The sequence below is a fragment of the Rutilus rutilus genome, assembly GCF_951802725.1.
Source record: "Rutilus rutilus genome assembly, chromosome: 16".
Classification (NCBI taxonomy): Eukaryota; Metazoa; Chordata; class Actinopteri; order Cypriniformes; family Leuciscidae; genus Rutilus; species Rutilus rutilus.
This window is the reverse complement of record NC_140224.1, coordinates 26,558,017-26,577,242: the sequence shown is the minus strand read 5'-3', so window position 1 is coordinate 26,577,242 and position 19,226 is coordinate 26,558,017. Positions and strand designations below refer to the sequence as shown.

General features: G+C 40.3%; 1 protein-coding gene across 3 annotated transcripts in view; it reads left to right on the top strand.

Annotated features, from left to right (window-relative positions):
* Positions 1 to 5,828: 5,828 nt before the first annotated feature.
* The window catches only part of nrg3b (neuregulin 3b), a 150,131-nt gene continuing 136,733 nt past the window's right edge, over positions 5,829 to 19,226 (top strand). Inside the window, exon 1 of one of the 3 annotated variants that reach the window (XM_084434412.1) lies at positions 5,829 to 7,918. In XM_084434412.1, coding sequence (XP_084290538.1) covers positions 7,066 to 7,918 — 853 coding nt within the window. In that variant the 5' untranslated portion in view covers positions 5,829 to 7,065. The remainder of the gene's footprint in view (positions 7,919 to 19,226) is intronic. The other 2 variants (XM_084434413.1, XM_084434411.1) reach the window with 2 other exon arrangements.

The following is a 19,226-nucleotide window of genomic DNA, read 5'->3' as shown; positions in this document are numbered from 1 at the left end:
ATCGTTCTTTTTGTCTATCATTCTTTCTATGTATGTTATTTATTCTATTCTTTCTCTGTCTCTCTGTTTATCATTCTGTTGTTATGTTCTGTCATTCTTTCTGGCTTTCTAACATTCTACTCTATTTATAATTTTTTTCTTTTTTCTTTTTTTAAGGATCAGTCTATGTGATTAATGATGATTATATCTCAGATGAAAATGCCTGACCCCTGCTGGTTGTAAACGATCTGTGCTTGTTATAACCCTACAGCAGATTGTGTCCCCTCATCCATAATGTCTTCCCTGGACATCTTTGCTTCACGCTGCTCTCGCCAACACCAGCTGGGCCTCTTAGACTCTCCATAGACCACAACTTGAGAGAACCCATGTCTGTTTCTGTTCTGTACATCTGATTGTGTACACATTTTGGTGTGTGTTTATTCTGGCTTGTGAGACACTCAGCGGGAATAGCCAGACTTTTCAAGTCTAAGGTCTTGTTTCTAACCTGCGCAGAGTGCTTTCTCTTGCTCTCTCTCTCTCTCTCTCTCTCTCTCTCTCTCTCTCTCTCTCTCTCTCTCTCTCTCTCTCTCTCTCTCTCTCTCTCTCTCTCTCCTTGCTCTGATGCTGAAGGAGGAAAGCCCTTGTTCAAAAGGGCTACTTTTCCTATCTCTCTTTCTTAATTCAGGAGAGTGGTAATCCTTTGTGACAGGCATCTATTACAGCTGCCGTGACAATCTGTCACTCACAGCCACCATGGTAACTGCACTCTCTGAAGATGCATTAGAGAGGGACTCCCCACCCGAGCGGGCTCATTGTAACATCATTAACTAAGAGGGCTATTTGATTAAGAGGTTTCCAAGCAAAAGGTACAGCGTGAACTTGTGGAGAAATAGTCTCATCATTTTGTATTGCAATGATTTCAAGGAAATCATTAAATATTGCAATCTCACACAAAATGTATGTACCTGTATTTAAAATTGCACATAGCACCTGTCAGTCATTATTGTAACTTCCCATATAAATGTTATTTATAACAAACTATTGTGCAAAATTCACTTTAACATGGTGTTTGAACATAAATATGTGTCAGCAATGTGTGTACGCAACCACCCAATAGGCTAATGGTAAAAATCCACCAGGCTCCGCCCTCTTCTGGAAAGCGGGGTGGGTAGCAGCAGCTCATTTGCATTTAAAGATAAATGCACGAAAACAGCATGTTTTTCCTTCCACTCAAAAATGGGCATTTACAACACGGTATAATAAATGATCTGTGGGGTATTTTGAGCTGAAACAGACACATTCTGGGGACACCTTTTTATCTTGTAAAAAGAGGCATAATAGGTCCCCTTTAGGACCGAATGCACGTTTCTAATATACTGACATGCATCCGAACTGTTTACTTTCACTTAAGACATAAACTACTGTGTTTATGTAAATCTTGTGTGCATTTGACAGTTTAAGTGCAGTAAGACACGAAAGAGAATTTAGTTCAGTACTCTACTCACACTGTGAGACAGGCTTTTAGAGTGCATGCGCTTCGGGTGAACGCTCCGAAAAGCTTATGTCAGACCAGAACAGAACAGAACAGAACAGAACAGAGTGAATAAAAAGCTTAACTAGCAAGGTGATGTGAATGTACATGATGTAATTGTACGTGATGTTGGGACGGGGTGCCAGAACTGCAACTGATAAAATGTGCGGTGTAGCATGATTTAAATTGTGATATTGCACACCCCTAGTGTTTGAGGTCTTCTAATGCAGATTTTTTTTTTGGCACACTGTAATGTAAACCTATTGTTGTGAGATCATGTAAAGCTGCTTTGGAATGTGCAAATATTTTAAAAGCTTTTAGCACTCACATTTTTAAGTTAGCTTTTCATTAGTATAATGTTAAGTCTCTTTAGTCATAGTAATTAGTAATACTTTTTCAAATTAATTATTACATCTTTATAGTTAACAATGATTTTTTTTTCTGTATCTATATAATTACTTTTTTAACTTTTGCTTTTATTTTGTTACACTGATGTTATGTTTTGTTTTTCCAATTTTTATGTTTTTATATTTTTAAGCATTTTGAGATGCATTATGTATGAAAGGTGCTTTACAGATAATTTTTTTATTAGTAGGATAATTTTTATCATTTCCAAAGCCTGGGCATTGTAAACCTTGTGCATTATGTTGTATTTACAAATTGTAAAGCTTTTACAAAGCTTTTCTCACCAGTGTGTTACAGAAAATGCATTCTGTTTTCTCGTGTGTATGGAATGTGCGGGTATGTGTGAATGTGGGTGGATCTCAGTCCAGTCTCAAGTGTAATGGCAACAAAGACTCTTCCCTTTGAACAGACGGAATGTCTTCCAATCTCCTAAATGCAATTATACTATTCTGGCAAGGCTCGTAATAAACGATGGATCCAGTTCAATTCAAGGTCAACTGCACCCAAAGATTAAGAAATGACCAGTAAGAAAGTGATTACTCAATTACACAGACAAATAAGACATTAACCCAACAAAGGATTGCCTTCCTTTAATGACTCTCTCTTTCATTTTATTTTGCAGATGGGTTTAATAATTCTCTTATAAGAGCCATTTGCTATTTAAATCCATGCGGTAACTCACAAATAAATGTTTAGATGTATACTGACAGTCCTGTCATTTACAATGTCTATTCCACTGGTATGGGTTTCATTTGCTCTGCAGAAGAAAAGAGATCCAATTCATTGGGAATATTGTGCTCAAGATGTTACACAGTCCATGTCCCTTTTACTGAGGCTTGAATTCATTCAGTATTGTGCTGTGAACAATATGTTCCATCTCTAAAGTGATGCTGAGTGAAGAATTGATGTGCTCAATGTGTTATTGACATGACATCCAGTGTTGAAGAGGATGGCATGTCTTATGTAAGGTGTAAATATTTGCATCCTCCACACAAGGAATTGCACCACTGGTGGTATCTCTTGTTCACATCTGATGTACTTGCTTTTCTCATTCTCCCCCTGTCAATCACTCGCTTGTTTCCCCTTGGTTCTCCAGTTGACAAACAAAGACATCCATGTGCCCTGTTTTCTTAGTTTCACACTATGTTCTCCCTCATCCTCTCCTATCTTATTAGAAGGAGGTCCTGTGTGAGGTCACTGCACATTTAATTGTCCCTGCTTCTGCAGAGACACCCCCTCCGTCAATCAAGTGCTGTCAGAGCGTTAAACTGTCCAAATCTACCCCTGGCCACACTCGCGGTGGGTGTGCGTTCACAGTCTAGTGCCCCTCAGAGGAAAGGGTTCTTATAAAGGTTGTTATTGATTGTTTGCAGAGGGATATGCTTGAATGAGGGCTTTAACCTTCTTCTGTATTGTGTGTTTGTGTGTGTTCAGTATTTTGCGATTATGAAATATCTTAGCATGGCAAGATGTCTGGATTTATCTAGATTTCATGAGGTGTGTCTACAGTAAATCAGTCATGGTTTCTGTTCTTAGCTTCTCTAACTTAATACCAAGTAGCTTCATTGTCAATCTAGCTAACTGTCTCTGTTGTTTGTGGTTCTCAGTAGGGTGACACTGTAGAGAAGGGAAGGTTGTTTCTTCAGTATTGCAGGTTCATTTGCAGATACTTCATTGTAGAATGCACACACATTTGTTTAAGCAAATAATATATCTGGTTGCCGTGACAATAACCTCACAATTTTTCCTGTCTCTACAGTTTCCCTGAGCAGCTTTGACAACATGAAAAACAAAATGAAACCGTTTCAACTACAAGCTGAAAGAAGCTCATCCATTTCTTTGCACAACACTTGAAAATACAAGTAAGGTGTTTTACTTCCACTTAAAGTTCAATTTCCATCACTGATGTTAGATGTGGAATAACATTTTTTGAAGTGATAGTTTTATGCTGACAATTCATTTATGAAATGAATGACTTGATGATGTCTACAACCATTTAAGACCTGTTAAAATGGCAGACAGACTGAATGAAAATGTAGTTTTATTCTCTGACAGTAGGTGGTGCTTAAAGAAAATTTAAATACCTTGGGGCCTCATGTTTAAAATTGAGTAGATTACATCCTTAAAGTGTATGTACGCACAGGAAGATTGTGTGTACATGCATCCCCACTGTCTTTTCCCCAAAATAACCATATATGGAGCTTACATCACCTTGTTTTTCTATGCATATCCTCATCTGCATATAATTTCCATCCATATGATAGCTTACTGCTGTGTTTAAAGGAATGAGATAGGCTGACTGTAAATTGTGCAGTTTCATTCAAATCATTGTGTATCCTTGTCTTGTTTAAAATAAAAATATTAAAATATCTGTATCCTCGCCCATGGACAGTCAGATCGACAGAGGGTTATAAACAAAACAATTATTTGTCAAAATATAATGTTTTATCAATATCAATATCAGTAATCAGGCATTATGGTAAAAATGGAACACTATAGAAACAGCTAACCTGTACGCAACAGCGCTTTGCTTCAGGAGGTTGGGCGTAGAGCACTGTTGCCTAGAGCACTGTATTCATATTCATCCCGTTTTAAATTAGACTAAAAACACAGAAGTTTTTCAGATTTTCCATTGCGGTGTTATCTCCATATTTATGATTCAATGGAGCCTTTAGCCACTGCCTACAAAAATTACTCACTCCCACTCTTTGAATTCTTGCACATCATTACAAACAAAAGTTTGCTTAGACGTTTTTTCCTATTAAGCAAGGCGCTATTTGACTCTGGTCAAGCATATCCATAGTAGTCTGGCAGAAGTGGCCTTGGACGACAACATGCCCAGTACATTATGGGTGTTGAAGTTTTCCTACCTATTTTGCAAAAGGGAAGATAACAGCCTTGTTTTCTCTAGTTAGGTAGCACCGATTTAAAAAAAAAAAATTAACCTTTCTACTGCATAGGCATCCAAGTTTTATTGAAAGCCCATTTTTGCCACTGGTGAAGTGCCCCTTTAACTTCGAATTTACATGTAAATATAAAAACCCACAGAAAGTAAAAAAAATAAAATAAATCTTATTTGCATTTGATTATGTTGAGATATTGAGGAAACTATATAAAACTAGAGGGAGGGACCAGGAGCGGAGCTTGTCCTTTTGGTATGTTGTCGTATTTGCTGCAGAGTGGAAATAGATTGAAAGTGACTGGATGTTGAATAATGTTATTCCTATCATTGTTTCAGGCTGGGTAGCCTCCTCCCACAAAAACATCAGTCTTTACTCCCAGAGTGTCCTGGTTCGAGACTTTCAAATCAAGTCTTCATACTCTGACAGACTACTCTGTATGCCCCTATCTGTCTTCCAGAAGCCTCTCCTTATGCAGTCCCTCAGGCACTCAGGGGTGTGTCTGTGAGACGGGCGTCTGTGGGGGATTTGAACTACTTTACATGTGCTGCTCTTTCTCTACTGCACTTAAACTACTGCAGGTTTTAATATCATAGCAATCATTTCTTTCTTCCCTTTGCTCTTTTCTTCCCTTGATCTGTTCTCCTTACTTTTTTATTTTCTTTCCCCTTCCTCACTTTCTCCCCTTTTCCTTCCTTGCTAAATTCCACCTTCCCTCCTCACTTCCTCACTTCCATCCTTCCTTAATTCATTCTTTCATCACTTCCTTCCTTCCTGTTCTTCTTTCCATTCTTCATTATTCTTCTTCAAAACCTCCTTGCTCTTCCATGTCTGGTCACAAACAAGCTCAAGTATTGAGCAGTTCATATTTGTCAATCAGGACAGTCAACAAAGAAGAAAGGGCCAGGAAGGGAAAAGTGTGGCTGCTCAAGAAATTTATAACTAGCATCATTCACGCCCCCCCCACCCTCCGCCCCCCTCTGAGACACACACACACCAGAAAACACACATGCAGACACACACACTGCAGCCTCTAAGAAAAGCAGCCGCATCAGTTTTCAGAGCAGCGATCTCTCCTTTCCCCCCTCCCTTCTCTATCTCACTCTCTCACAGTCTCATGCTCACCCACTCACTCTCCCACCTTTTCTGCTTTCTCTCCGCCGCACATTCTATCGCTTGCTCTCTCTCTCTCTCTCTCTCTCTCTCTCCTCTCTCGTTTCCGCTCTCTCTCCCTCTGCTTGCTTCTCTCACACTCTGTGTGCCTGTGTTTCTGCCAAGGTCTGAGTCTTTCAGTGTGGGAATGTAGCAAGCTTAGAGACAGGACTGCCTTAGAATTCTGGTGCAATGACGGATGCAGGGCAGAGGCTCGGATGTGCACTGACAGAACAGGAGAACTAAGGGCAGGGATTGGGAAAAGGATCTGATGGATTTAACCCTAGCAGCTGTCTCTGCCTGATCACAGTACATCCTTCTCCTGCGCTGCGCTGTTCTCTCCTGTGGGGTGGATTACCGGCTGCCTGTGTCCACTGATGCACCGCTGTAGAGACTAGAGAGAAGATCCAAGCTGCGTAGCCAGAGACGAAGTGCCGTGTCGGGGGAGAGAGAGACGCAGAGCTGTCCCTTGAGTGGAGCTGTGCTTCTGCCGCTACCTGAGCTTCTCCACACACACAGACACTCACACACACATACAGAGGCAGGGCTGCGCCAGCCGCGACGACCGATGCGTTAATGCAGCTGTGAGAAAAGATCTGCAGCAGGGAGCTGCCCTCGCTCAAACACTCACGGATTTACAAGGAAAATTTGACTACGGGCAGAACACAGACGGATCCGCAAAACTTAATTTTGTTCTATTTTTTTTTCATCGCTATATATGGAGCATCTTGGGAATTACCTTCGGTTCTACGGGAAGCTGAACTAAACAGAGGCTTGTTCCCAAAACCCACTCTTCTCCCAAACCCAGTCCTGTTCCTTATTGAGTGTGTGTATGTGTGCGTGTGTACGTGACTATTGGTCTCTTTGGGTTTTAAGGTTTGTTTACTGTGTTGTATAGAATTTATATATTTATCTGTTCATGTATATGTATATAGGCTGATGTTTGCTGTTCTATTCATGTGAGTAGTCAGTATTGCATGTATCTGTAGCTGTGGAAGAGTGTTAAATGAATATTAATGAGATGCCCAGTTTTGGCTCCCTCCCTAGCCCCCTCCGCTGCTTGCACTACTTCCTGGCTGGGCCCTGAACCCCAGAAGCATGAGTGAGAGAACAGCACTAGGGGCCACCATGGAGACCATGACCCTGGAAGAGCCCGGGGGTGAACAAGCCTCTCCCCGGGCCCCAGGGCCCCTCCGCTGTGGCCCCTGTGCCGTGTGGCCCCGCCAGCAGACCTGGCTTTGTGTTGTGCCCCTGCTGATGGGCTTTGTGGGCCTGGGCCTTAGCCTGATGCTTCTAAAATGGATTGTGGTGGGCTCAGTGCAGGATTATGTCCCGACTGACCTGGTGGACGCAAATCGTATCGGACAGGACCCCATTTTCCTATCTAAACCCAGTGCCCTGCCGAAGGGCTCTGATGGCTCCACGTCTACCACTTCCTCTACACCCTCAGTGGCTCCGGGTTCAGCGACCCGAGCAGCTGAGGGTACAGGTACAGTTCAAAGGACTCGAATTGGGCAGTCCTCAAACCACACGGCCAGTAGCAGTAGCAGCAGTGGAGGCGGGGCGTTAGGGGGAGGGTCGGGGAACAGAGCTCCACACCTGCATAACCGAGTAGGAACGCGAGTGACCAACACCACCACCGCTACCCGGGCCACCAATCCTGTCCAACCGGGAGCAAAGGAGGTCACCCCGCGCAGCACCACGGTCCGAAAACCCAATGGGGAGGGTGGGAACAGAAACGCATCGCCTTCTTCACGGGCTGGGCCACCGAATACAACCACCTCGAGCACGACAACAACTACAATGACGGCGAGCACAACCTCCACCCAAGCGGCCCAACCCACCTCCACCCTTGCTTCCCCCTCCAAGCCCGGTCGACGCTGGGACCATGGACGCTCCTCCAAGGGCCCTTCTACCAAGCCTACTCGCCCACACCATCGCTTTAGGACGCGTAAGTGCAATCTTCTAAATATTTAGATTGTGTGCATGCATGGATGTGGATGTGTTAATATGTTTGTGTGCGTGAGCTTGCCCCACTGTCTGTGATAACATGATTTTATGAAACACCTTTTTTCAGGTCTCATTATTTTGCTTTCCTCTAATATCCCTTCCCAGCTTCATGTGCATCAATATACATTTTCCAGCTCTCTTCTCGGCATTACAAAAGAGGCAGTCAAGCAGTCTAATAGTGTTTGTGCTTGTTGGTGATTTCATTAGTTCTGCATGTTAATGAGAGAGCCCTGTTTTTCATCTGTCTTTATCCTCTCTATATCAGGTGGACTAAGGTCTGCCCACTTGCTCTGTTTGTTTCATATCAAGAATAATCACTGTGTTGGAGCTTCCAATTTATTTATTTTTTTACCAACAGCATAAGCATGTTCGCCCATTTGAAGCTGGTCTATTGTTAGAGAGAAATTTGCCTGATCTAAAGCAGATGCTCAAGGTGAGAGGAGGAGAGACAGATAGAAGGCAAAGAGGAAGAGTGCTGGAGAGGGTTCTGGCTGCTCTCGTCCTGTCAGTGGAGATCAGGTCTTAGGGTGGAGATTCCATTTAGATAAGTAAAGATATGAGTACTGCAGTAGGTTTGGTAGGTAGACTTGAGGCACTGGATACACACTAAGACACTCACGCAGGGAGTGTGCACGCACACACACACACACACTAGAGAGAACAGAAGAAGAGAGATATGAGACCGCTGCATGGGAAATAGTATTTACATTGTAATCTGTGTCTGTATGATTCCATGTATGTGCTTTTACATCTGTATGATAATACCGTCAGTATCAATGTTAGGGTTGCTTTTTTTAAATTATAGCTGTTAGGCTACAAGCTACTCCTTATTCATTCAATCTTTAGCAGTTTGCTACATTGAGGCTACTTATCAGGGTACTTATTTTATAATTTAATCAGCCGTATTTGGCAAAAAAAAAAGTATATATATATATATATATATTTTTTTTTTTTATGAATGAGCAATATCAATTAGGCCTACTATACTTATACTAACAGTACAGTAAAACTATAATATTGGAAAATATTATTGCAATTTTAAATATATTTTAAATGTATTCCCATGATGGCAAACCAGTCTACAATGTCACATGATCCTTTTAGAAATCATTATAATATGCTCATTTTATGCTCAAGAAACAATTCTTTTGATCAATTTAATGCTTCATTGCTGAATAAAATTATTATATACAAATTGCTATATACAGCTTACCTAATTTATAAAACTGAAGCAGAAACAAAGTAATGAACGGCAGAATTTAATTAAATAAATGGAAATCTAAAATGCAGTGTAGGGATGCAGTTCATGCTGCTAAAATGCAGTTCATTTACATGAACCCTCAACAAACTAGTTTACTAAAATGAACCTGACTGTGCAATGCTACATATGAGAGATGCTTATCAGGCGGGAGCATGTTTGATTGTTTTGTGTTTAGTCACACTACACGAAACTCATTGGTAAAAGGAGCTTGTTACTGGAAAAGCTACACTAATTTAAAAGAAGCCGAAAGTGAGTTTGACTTAGTTACTCTCAAACACTGCTCAAATCATTCATGAATACTGAAAGAATGTGCTATCCATATAAAATACAGGCTTGTGTTAAACGACTGAAAAATATTCAATTTTATTAGGGAATGGGGAATTAGCATTAGTCTGCATGCTAATTTGATGTACTTCTGTAATCAAATCTGTGATGTTGTTTATTTATAAAGCAAGGTGTTAAAAGCAGGCCATCAATTTTGTATGTCAGCACCAATTAGCCGGTGTGGAATTTGAATATCATCCAGTCTTGGGACCTTAAACAGCCCCTTACAATGAATAGACAATTACAGAGGTAACTTAAATGACATTTCACATTACTGCTCCCGCTTCTTCCTCGATAATCATATCTTGGAGATCTTGGAGAGTTTTATAGCATATTCAAATCCAAGCAGTGACCCTGGTTTATGTATTTTTATAAGGAAAACAAATCAAGATCTCATCTGCATCTTTATGCCCCTGGGTGACATTTTCATATGCAGTGTATACATGCAGGGCCTAATTTTCATTTTTGCCACCTGCAAATGTGTGGCATATTTTTTACCAGCCATGACAAAAAAAAAAAAAAACCCGGCAGTTATGACATCAACATTTTAGATACCAGTGAAAACTCACATTCCTCTATTCCAATTTGATACCACAGCTAAAACTACTAGCTTAACAAATATAAATTTAATAGCCAACAGTTTTTAAAGACAAAACATTTCTTTGTTGTTTGGTTAACATTGGACCGAATGCACCGATCATGCATTTTGTGTTTGCCTTTAAAGGTGGGGTAGGCAGGTTTTTTCGAAAAAACTTTTTCCCAAATTTGTTTAAACTGTATTTATATACCAATACATAATTAAAATGTAAGTACTCTGAAAAAGAGAGTATAAAAATCGAGTGTCTGTAGTCCTCGCAGGGCTGCAATTAACACAGCTACTTATTCCATTCACTCCCACCCCCTCCCTTCTGGGCTCCTTCCAAAGCCACGCCCCCAAAACACATGAACGCGCGATGCCGACTGCTCTGCTGGAGGACGCTGTAACAAAATTCAAATTCAAGGAAGGAAGAGGACAGGGTCGGCTTGCGGAGCTGTGGGCGTGTTTATTTATAAATGAAAAAACAACAACAAAAAGTCGTCCAAAGTCCAATGTAATCAGCGATCGCGTCCTCGCGCTTCCCGCACTCGCACTCTCACTCTCAGCCCACAGATCTCCGCGTGTCTCTCTCCATGAATGAGGTTTCCCCGTCCCTTATGTGCGATCTCTCCACGCCAATCACTGAAACAAGACACAGTATTTGTCATTTGCACTTGACCCACTTATGCTGGGTACACACCAAAAGATAATCGGGCTGATTTTGGGCCGATTTCCCCCCTTCCGACGATCCTAGCTATGTCCCGATTATCTTGATGGTTCTACAGATTATCTTATCAGATTTTCCCTTGGTGTGAGGTGTGTTAAGAGTGTCTGAACCTGCTCGGAAGAACGTCGGAGCCACCCCGATCGCGAATCGTAAATATTCAACATGTTGAATATGATCAGATATCCTGATGTGTGGGGGGGAACCCCGAGGACGCAACAATATCCAATCAGAAAGGGAGATGATGGAAGACGGAAGCATAACAAACGCAGTCATGGCGCTGCACAAAGTGAAATTGATTTGGACAGCAGAGATGGAGGATCAGCTTGTTGATTTGTGGCAACAGCACGAATGTTTATACAACGTGTTCTGTGAAAATCATTCCAAACACTATCATCGCAGTTTCTTCCTGCATATCGTCCGCCATGCTTATTCTGAAGTCTCACGAGATTTTGCGAGATTTCCTGTGTTCACAGTCGAGACTCTGGTTGAAAATCTGTTCGTGTGTGGTCTTTGTCACATCATGGCACACCACACACTATAGGAGCAAAACGGTTAAATCTAGGATTTTTTTGTCCTCATGTTTGTGGTCTGTCACATTTTGAAAATCTTATAAGATGTAAAAAATATTTTGGTGTGTACCCAGCATTACGCCACACCTGTCTCCCGATCCTCTCTCCCGTCACAGACTTCGCTAGATAACGCCCCCCTTGCCACAGACGCGTTTGCCAGCGCCGAGCGGAGAGCAGTGCATGTAGTGACATCATGCCAGAATCACATGTAATAAAATACCTAACTTTATCATTATGAATATAAATAACTAACATGGCTGTTAGTACTCACTATCAAGCTTGCATATCGATACTGGTAAAGTTTAAAATATATTGAGTTTGATTCGGTAACGAGCTAGTAACATAAGGCAAAGCTAAAAACAGGTTGCATTGATATACGTTTTCCCATTACCTTCGCTGACTGTATATGCAGGTACTGGGAATTTTGACTGCTCTTTCTCTGCCATAATTGTGATTCTTCCTAGCTTCCGCGCCTCTTCGCCTCCTCCAGTCAAAGGGGTGCGCGCATGTGGGCAGCTCCTGTAGCAGCAGGGGTGGTAGCCATGGTAGCGAGAGAGAGTGACAGTCGCCCAGTCAATCATTTCATTTGTTCCGAATGGAAATAAGTAGCTGTGTTTATTGCAGCCTTGCGAGGACTACAGACACTCGATTTTTATACTCTCTTTTTCAGAGTACTTACATTTTAATTATGTATTGGTATATAAAGACAGATTAAACAAATTTGTTTAAAAGGGGCATTGCTTTTTTACTGGGGCTCTTCAATAAATCAAAAACTAAAACAAAGTTTAAACAAAAAAAAAAATTACATCATTTTGAGTGAATTTGTCTAATGAAGCGCGGGAAGGTATGAAAAAGAGCTCAACTTTGCGCACTGCCTGAGAGACCGTGGGCTTCGGATGTTAAAGGTCCCGTTCTATGTGATCCCATGTTTCAAACTTTAGTTAGTGTGTAATGTTGTTGTTAGAGTATAAATAATATCTGTAAAATTATAAAGCTCAAAGTTCAATGCCAAGCGAGATATTTTATTTAATAGAAGTTGACTACAAAAAACGGCTGGATTGGACTACACCCCTCTACATCCTGCTTTAATGATGTCACTAGAACCGTAACCTCCGCCCACAGGAACACAGGCGTAATGATGGCGAAATGTCAACAGACGTGGTTGATGTTTATCTATAATCGGATACCGCAAAAGTTTAATTCGAAGTTGTTAGTTTGCTCTGTCCATTTCACCACGGACTGTTTTTCTAACCTGGAATAATATCAAGCAGACTTCTCTCAGCGTTTCATACTGACGAAGGGGGCAATTTCAACTATATTCCAGCAAGCGGTAAGTAGTGATTTAATATGGAAGTAGCGATCACTCTTCACATCGTTCGTTTCTCTTAGTAGGATGAAAATAATCTTACTTAAACTGTGATTAATATACAGAAAGTGATCAAAGAACAATCCCTTTCCAATCGCCCAAGCTATCAATCACACAGCACGAGTTTATCTGGACACTTGCCAAAACTCGTTATGAAATCAATGATGCTGTTACACTGCACAACGAAGCTCTTACTGTATTTATCATGTTTGCATTGGTGAAATCATTAGTGAGTGCAGAAACTGCGTTGCAATGATAAGATCTTTCACGCGATCAACAGGCTGTCATCTGCTCAATGCTCATAACTGCAACCTTTTATGTGATGGTAATAGATCTAAATACTTAAAAAACTTCTCACGATTCGTTAATCCAGATAGCTGTAATAGTAAAAACGTATAATAGCTGTAATAGTAAAAGTTTTCCAGATAGTTCCACATGTAATGCCAGATATTTCATATGCAAGCATGTCAGCCAATCACAGCAGAGGGCGTTTACACTGAAGTCTCACAGCAGACACGCCCCTTCAAACAGAGTGTTCAAACCAGGGAATGAAATCAGGCTAGGAAATATGCCTTTTATTTCTAAATTATAACAATTTTTGATCTAAAAAACATACTAACATTATAAGGGCACCCCTGGAAACATTATTAAATAATAAAAATAATCCATGGAATGGGACCTTTAAATTTCCCACACAATGCGTGAGTAACAAATTCCCATTCGCGTGCTACAGCGCTTTAGTATTTGCATTGGAAAAGCTGAGATGATGAAGCACTGACCTGTCAACCGTAGAAAGAGTCATTCACGTTTGTTCACGTTCTTGTTGTCACAACATTGTATTGTTAGAATTAAAAAAATTGCTACTGGCCAACTGGCGACTGACACAGTTTCATACACTCCACAACACCGATTTTTAAGCGCTTTTTTTATTTTATATAATTATGTATACTGGAACTAAATCCAACACCCTAGTCAAAGTCAAAGTCAAAGTTTATTTATATAGCACTTTTTAAAAACAACAAGTGTTTAACAAAGTGCTGTACACACATATCCTTTATCAATAATGCAATCAACCAACATAACTTAAAATAAAAGGAATAAAAAAAAAGCAATAGTCAACAGTGAGAACATGGCAAACTGCTTGTATAAAGAGAAGCTTATGTATAATTTAATACCACACATTCTCGCTTTCACAGTGCAGTGAATTTTCTCTTGAGCTGAAAGTGCCCCAGTGCGAATTCAGATAAGGAAGGGATGAGGGGCAAAAGAGGGCCCTGACTCTAGTCTGGGGCCAGAGAAGGATGAGAAATCATGCTTTCGGCCATGGTTCTTGCAGATCACATGGCTGTCTTTTTCTTTTATTAATACGTGTGCATTGTCTGTGCCAGGGTCATTGCTAAAATTCACAGGACCTGTGAGAAAGTTTTATGGGTATACCTATAAAGCAGTGTTTTTCAAACGGTGGATGCTGACCCAAAAATGCAAATCTTAAAAATTTCAACTACAACTAAATTATTAGATTAGGGATAGGAGCAATTCTCTTATGCTCACCAAGGCTGCATTTATTTGATCAAAAATACAGTCAAAATAAACACTGAATATTGTGAAATATTGTGTAAAATTTAAAACAACTGTAACTTATTCCTGTGATGAGAGCTGTATTATCAGCTTCCATTACTCAGGGGTTACATTTTTGCTTATTTATATGAATTTCCATATTTTACGCCCTAAAGGATGACTTGCGTGGAATTGCATCAATCCAAGAAAAAAAAAAAGGTTTTGGTATGTTATGAAGACTAAATACTCCAAGGCACTAATGTGGTGAGGTGAAAAGCCTTTGATTAACTGGGCTAAATCATTAAAAACAACAGTGGACAGAAAGCCTGGGTCTATATGACATATTGAATTGTGTACATCATTCTGAAAGCATGTGCAATTTCTTTATATTGTGAAATATGAGATGGTTGGAGAACAGATTTGGTTCTTGGAATACATCTGGATCAAGTAAGGGAGGTGTTATTGTTGGGCCAAGCTGTTTTATGAATAGAATTGGCAACTAGAAAAAGAGTAGTGGACTGTAAGTTGGATTTTGAATGTGCAATATTGTGTCGGGTAATGCATCACTGTATAATATAACACAAGCCTGTTCCGCCCTTGCTTGGACTTTCTCTCTGATGATCGTCTGAGAAGGAACATGATGAAATGCACTGGTAGCGGCCGTGAGCGAACGCATTCATCTTTACGACTGCAAAATGATCTGATGTTTTGGTGGGACTTGTATGGTAATGCACCGGGAGACATAGAGTATGTTGTATATTCCATAGGAGCCCAATTGAATAAGCGATACACTAACATCGTTTTAAAAATCGGCCCAATGAGAGTGCATCTCTCATTCATATCTGTATCATTATCCCATTGTTCTGAAGGATGGCATGCAGCCGTCCATTAGCTGCAGCACTGAAACCTGAGCCGCTCATCTTCTTCCCTGCCTTCCGACTCCATTTCATTCACCCTGATGCACGTAGTCCTCCGCCTTTACATTTCCAACTCTAATATTATCCTTTATACTCTCCCCCTCCTTTTCTTCCTGATTTCCTTTTCCCTCTCCCCCCTTGTCTTCATGCCTGAGTTTCCTGTATGCGTTATGTTTGTCTCTGTGTCCTATCTATGTTTGGGGCTGATTTGGCTCAGGGGCCAAGCCTCATTACTTCCTGTGTAAGGAGGGAGTGGGCGGCTGGCACTCTAAATGCAGCTGGCTATCTGCCTTTGGGGGGCGGGGATGCTTCTTCACTGACACATCATTGTGATTCCACGCACACCTTCCGCGGCACAGTCAGAAGCCGGCGTGGTTGAGCGGATTTTGTCAGGTATGAAAGTGCAGCGGCATCAGAGAGAGACACTGAGAACATGTCAGGCTAAAGCCTGGGGAAAAACATAGCCAGTAAATCACATTCTAGCTGCTAAAATAGAGGGCTCGAGGAAGAAAAAAGCTCTGACGTGGTGATTAATATTTGTGACGTGCTAACACATAGCATGCATTCAAGTACGGCGCACACCGCAACCCCTGCGGCTCCTGTGGGAAAAGGTGTACCATATAATCATACACTGGGATTAAAGACAGAAATCCATTTAGCGCCGCCTTATGGGAGGTCAGCGAGACTTTTGCCCTGGCCAAGAGGAGCGTAGTTCCAGCTGCTGCTACCACACTGCTCTCCCCAGATACCAGCAACAGGATAGCCACGTGATGCCCGACTACCAATCACAACCTTAGAGGCTCAGAGAGTGAGAGACGAACCTTGAGGGAGAACTTCTCACTCTACCTGATGTTTCCCAGGCAGTTCTAAAATGAAGTACCATACTCAGTCGCTGTTATCTTGCAGATTAGCTGACTTTTATCTTCGAGAAATGACGTGACATTTTCACCGGACTTCCAAGTTGTCCTCATGGTCTTTGTGTAACTGTGCACTTACAGACAGTCCTCTCCGGAGCGGCCTTGTTTGTTAGTGACATTTTAGTGCGCCGTGAGAGCCGGGCTCTCTCCTCTGTCTGGAGAGAGGGCGAGATTAATGCGCCCCTATGTGTACTTGTGGTAAGTGGCAGTGAAGGCCATCTTAGGCTTCTATAATGTCACTGTGTGATTTATGTGGACAAAATGTCCGCTAGGAAGCCAAGAGTTTGTCGTGGAGTTGGATGAAATATTAATGCACAGAAAGAGAAACATGTAGAATGCATGTGGCAGGAAGTGTAAATAATTAATGGCATCTTTTTTAAAAAGTGCTGGGGATGACCGGAGGTTTTTTTTCACCGCAACGTAGTCTTTCAACACCAAACTGAAATGATAGAGCGTTTTATGGACAAACATGTGATGCCACAACCTGCTTGTACCCGTTTACTGAAAAAGTATTAAAAAGTATTGGTAATGGCACACTTCCCAACTGAAAAGACTTCTGTTTTCTATGTTGGTCAAGGCTGGTTTGGTGGCCAAACCAGAAGGGTTTCTAGCCTTTTATCAGTACTGGGGCACAGGCCCCCCATCAAAAAAAATAAATCATTTTTTTTTAATGCTGTTATGAATATATGGGTAACTTGTCACTGCCTGGAATAAAGAGTGGTTCACAAGCTACACAGACAATAAAGAGCTGCTTCATCGTTGCAAGTTTTTTGTTTACTGCACTGAATTGTAAATGTAAACCTCACCCAGTTTTTAAGTATCCCATTACTATTTCAGTGTGAGAAATGGCAGCAAATGATTCAATGCCTCAGTGAACTGTCCAAATGAATCAAACTGAATCGCAAACAATTTCAGACTTTTTTCAGAACAGTTAGACCAATAGTGATTCACTTGTAAATCTGTCATCGCCAGTTCTGACAGCTGATAATAAAACAGAACTTGATTTATTGAAGAGCCCCGGTAAAAAAGCAATGCCCCTTTTCCAAACCAGTATATATATATATATATATATATATATATATATATATATATATATATACATATGCATATATATATATATATAAGATGGCCCTGGTTGCTTTCAAGCTTCAAACAAGCACCATAAAGTGGTCCATTTGACTTTTAGTGCTTTATACAAAGTCTTCTGAAGCCACAATAATAGCTTTGTGTAAGAAAAATACCTCTTATTCTTTGGTCTCTTATTGCCTTTCCCACCACCTACCCATTCGTTCATAGGCTGAAACTCACATCTTGTTGTATAACAAGATATGACATGACATTATTGCATACTGCTGTGGCAGAGTAAAGGGGATTACAGTTCAGTTATTGCATATCCTCTGTATCGAATTACGCAAGTTATCAGTTCACCTCTGAATGGATAGATAAGCATAGATGGAAGTGACATTTGGGCTTTTCTGTAGCTGGTACATTGGAATGCTTATAAGAGGCTGAAGTACTTAGAGAATAATGGTACTGTATGTATTTGTTGATGGAGACTCCATTTTGTCACTTCTCTCTAGCTAGAGTTGGCAACACCGGGCTGTGGGGAGAGCAGGTGTTGTTTTACAGGCCTATCTGCCTCATCCACCTGGAATGGAGAAATTGATTATATATAAAATTGTATTTATTTATTTATAAACTGTATGTATATGTATGTAAAGCTGAGTTATAATAGTAGTGTTTACATTTTGATGATGACAAATACAAATCATTTTAATATTCATTTATTGTACATTTTACTTTATTTGAATTCTAAATGTTATTTTATACTTTATTCATTTTTTTTTCTTTTTTTTTGTGGTCTTGCGTTCTTTGATTTAGTCCCTGTATTTTCACTTTCACAATTGATCTGATTTAGCTCTGCTCTATTTTAGCTGAATAATATAAATTAAAGTTCTCGAAGGGCCGTAATAAATCAAAAGATTTCAGTAAAGATTTATTTGTTCATTTTGACAAGTTCAGAATGCTGCATTCTGACCGTAGTTTGATAAATTTGTAAATGATCTGCTGACACAGTAGTGAAATAAATTGCTCTTGTTTAGTAAACTTGTGTATTTGTCTGTTAAAGCAAAAAGCTTTAAAGCATCTGGAAAAGTGGCACATTTGTTGTCTTTTATAACTATCTTTTATAAGCATCTGGAGAAGTGGGTAACTTTACTTGTCAGTTACCGATTTGTTTAAAAAAGACACATTTCTTCTAAAAGAATAATTTTGTGTTTGGATGTGAAATGCATTGTATTAATTGTAATGGATCCTACAATTCTATTGTAATTTTTGTGAGCCCCATTGGACCTGCATGTTAACCTCTAGAGTCATCCCCAATTTCACACCATCTGTGACGGCCTTGAATATTGCTTTGTAAATGGGCTCATCTGCTCTGTATGCCTTTTTTTCCCCGGTTATTCTGCACTGGAAACCTCAAAAAGCCTTGCTTAAAATAAATTACACATAATTTCTGACTACGGCCTAAATCCAAAAGGGCACAAGGAACATTCTCATCAAATGTGTGAATCAAAATTAGAATATTTTTCCCTGTTTGCCAGTTTGTTTATTATGAAAAAAAAAAAAAAAAAAAAAAAAAAGAAGTCTGCAACACTGAGCGTTAATTTATGAATAGGCCTAATTGGAATAAGCTTGAAGAATGATTTTAAATGCAACCTACAGACCATGAGTGCTAAAAAACATTTTCTTTTCTTAGCAGGTGAAAATGAAATGGATTCTAAATGCATCAGAAATTGAGACTGTAAACATTATAATTAGAAAATGGTTATTATTGCTACATGAAACACATTGTTTGGAAAAAGAGCTGTGAGTGTGTATGTGTGTATGTAGGGAGGCATTTGTGTTCTGTGGATATATACAGTATGTGTGTGTCTCATTGGTGTAATCCTGGCATGGTAAAAGCTTCGAAGGGATAATGTAAATGACTCCAATCTCAGTGTTGTGCTCACCCCAAACTCTGGCTCTCCTTTAA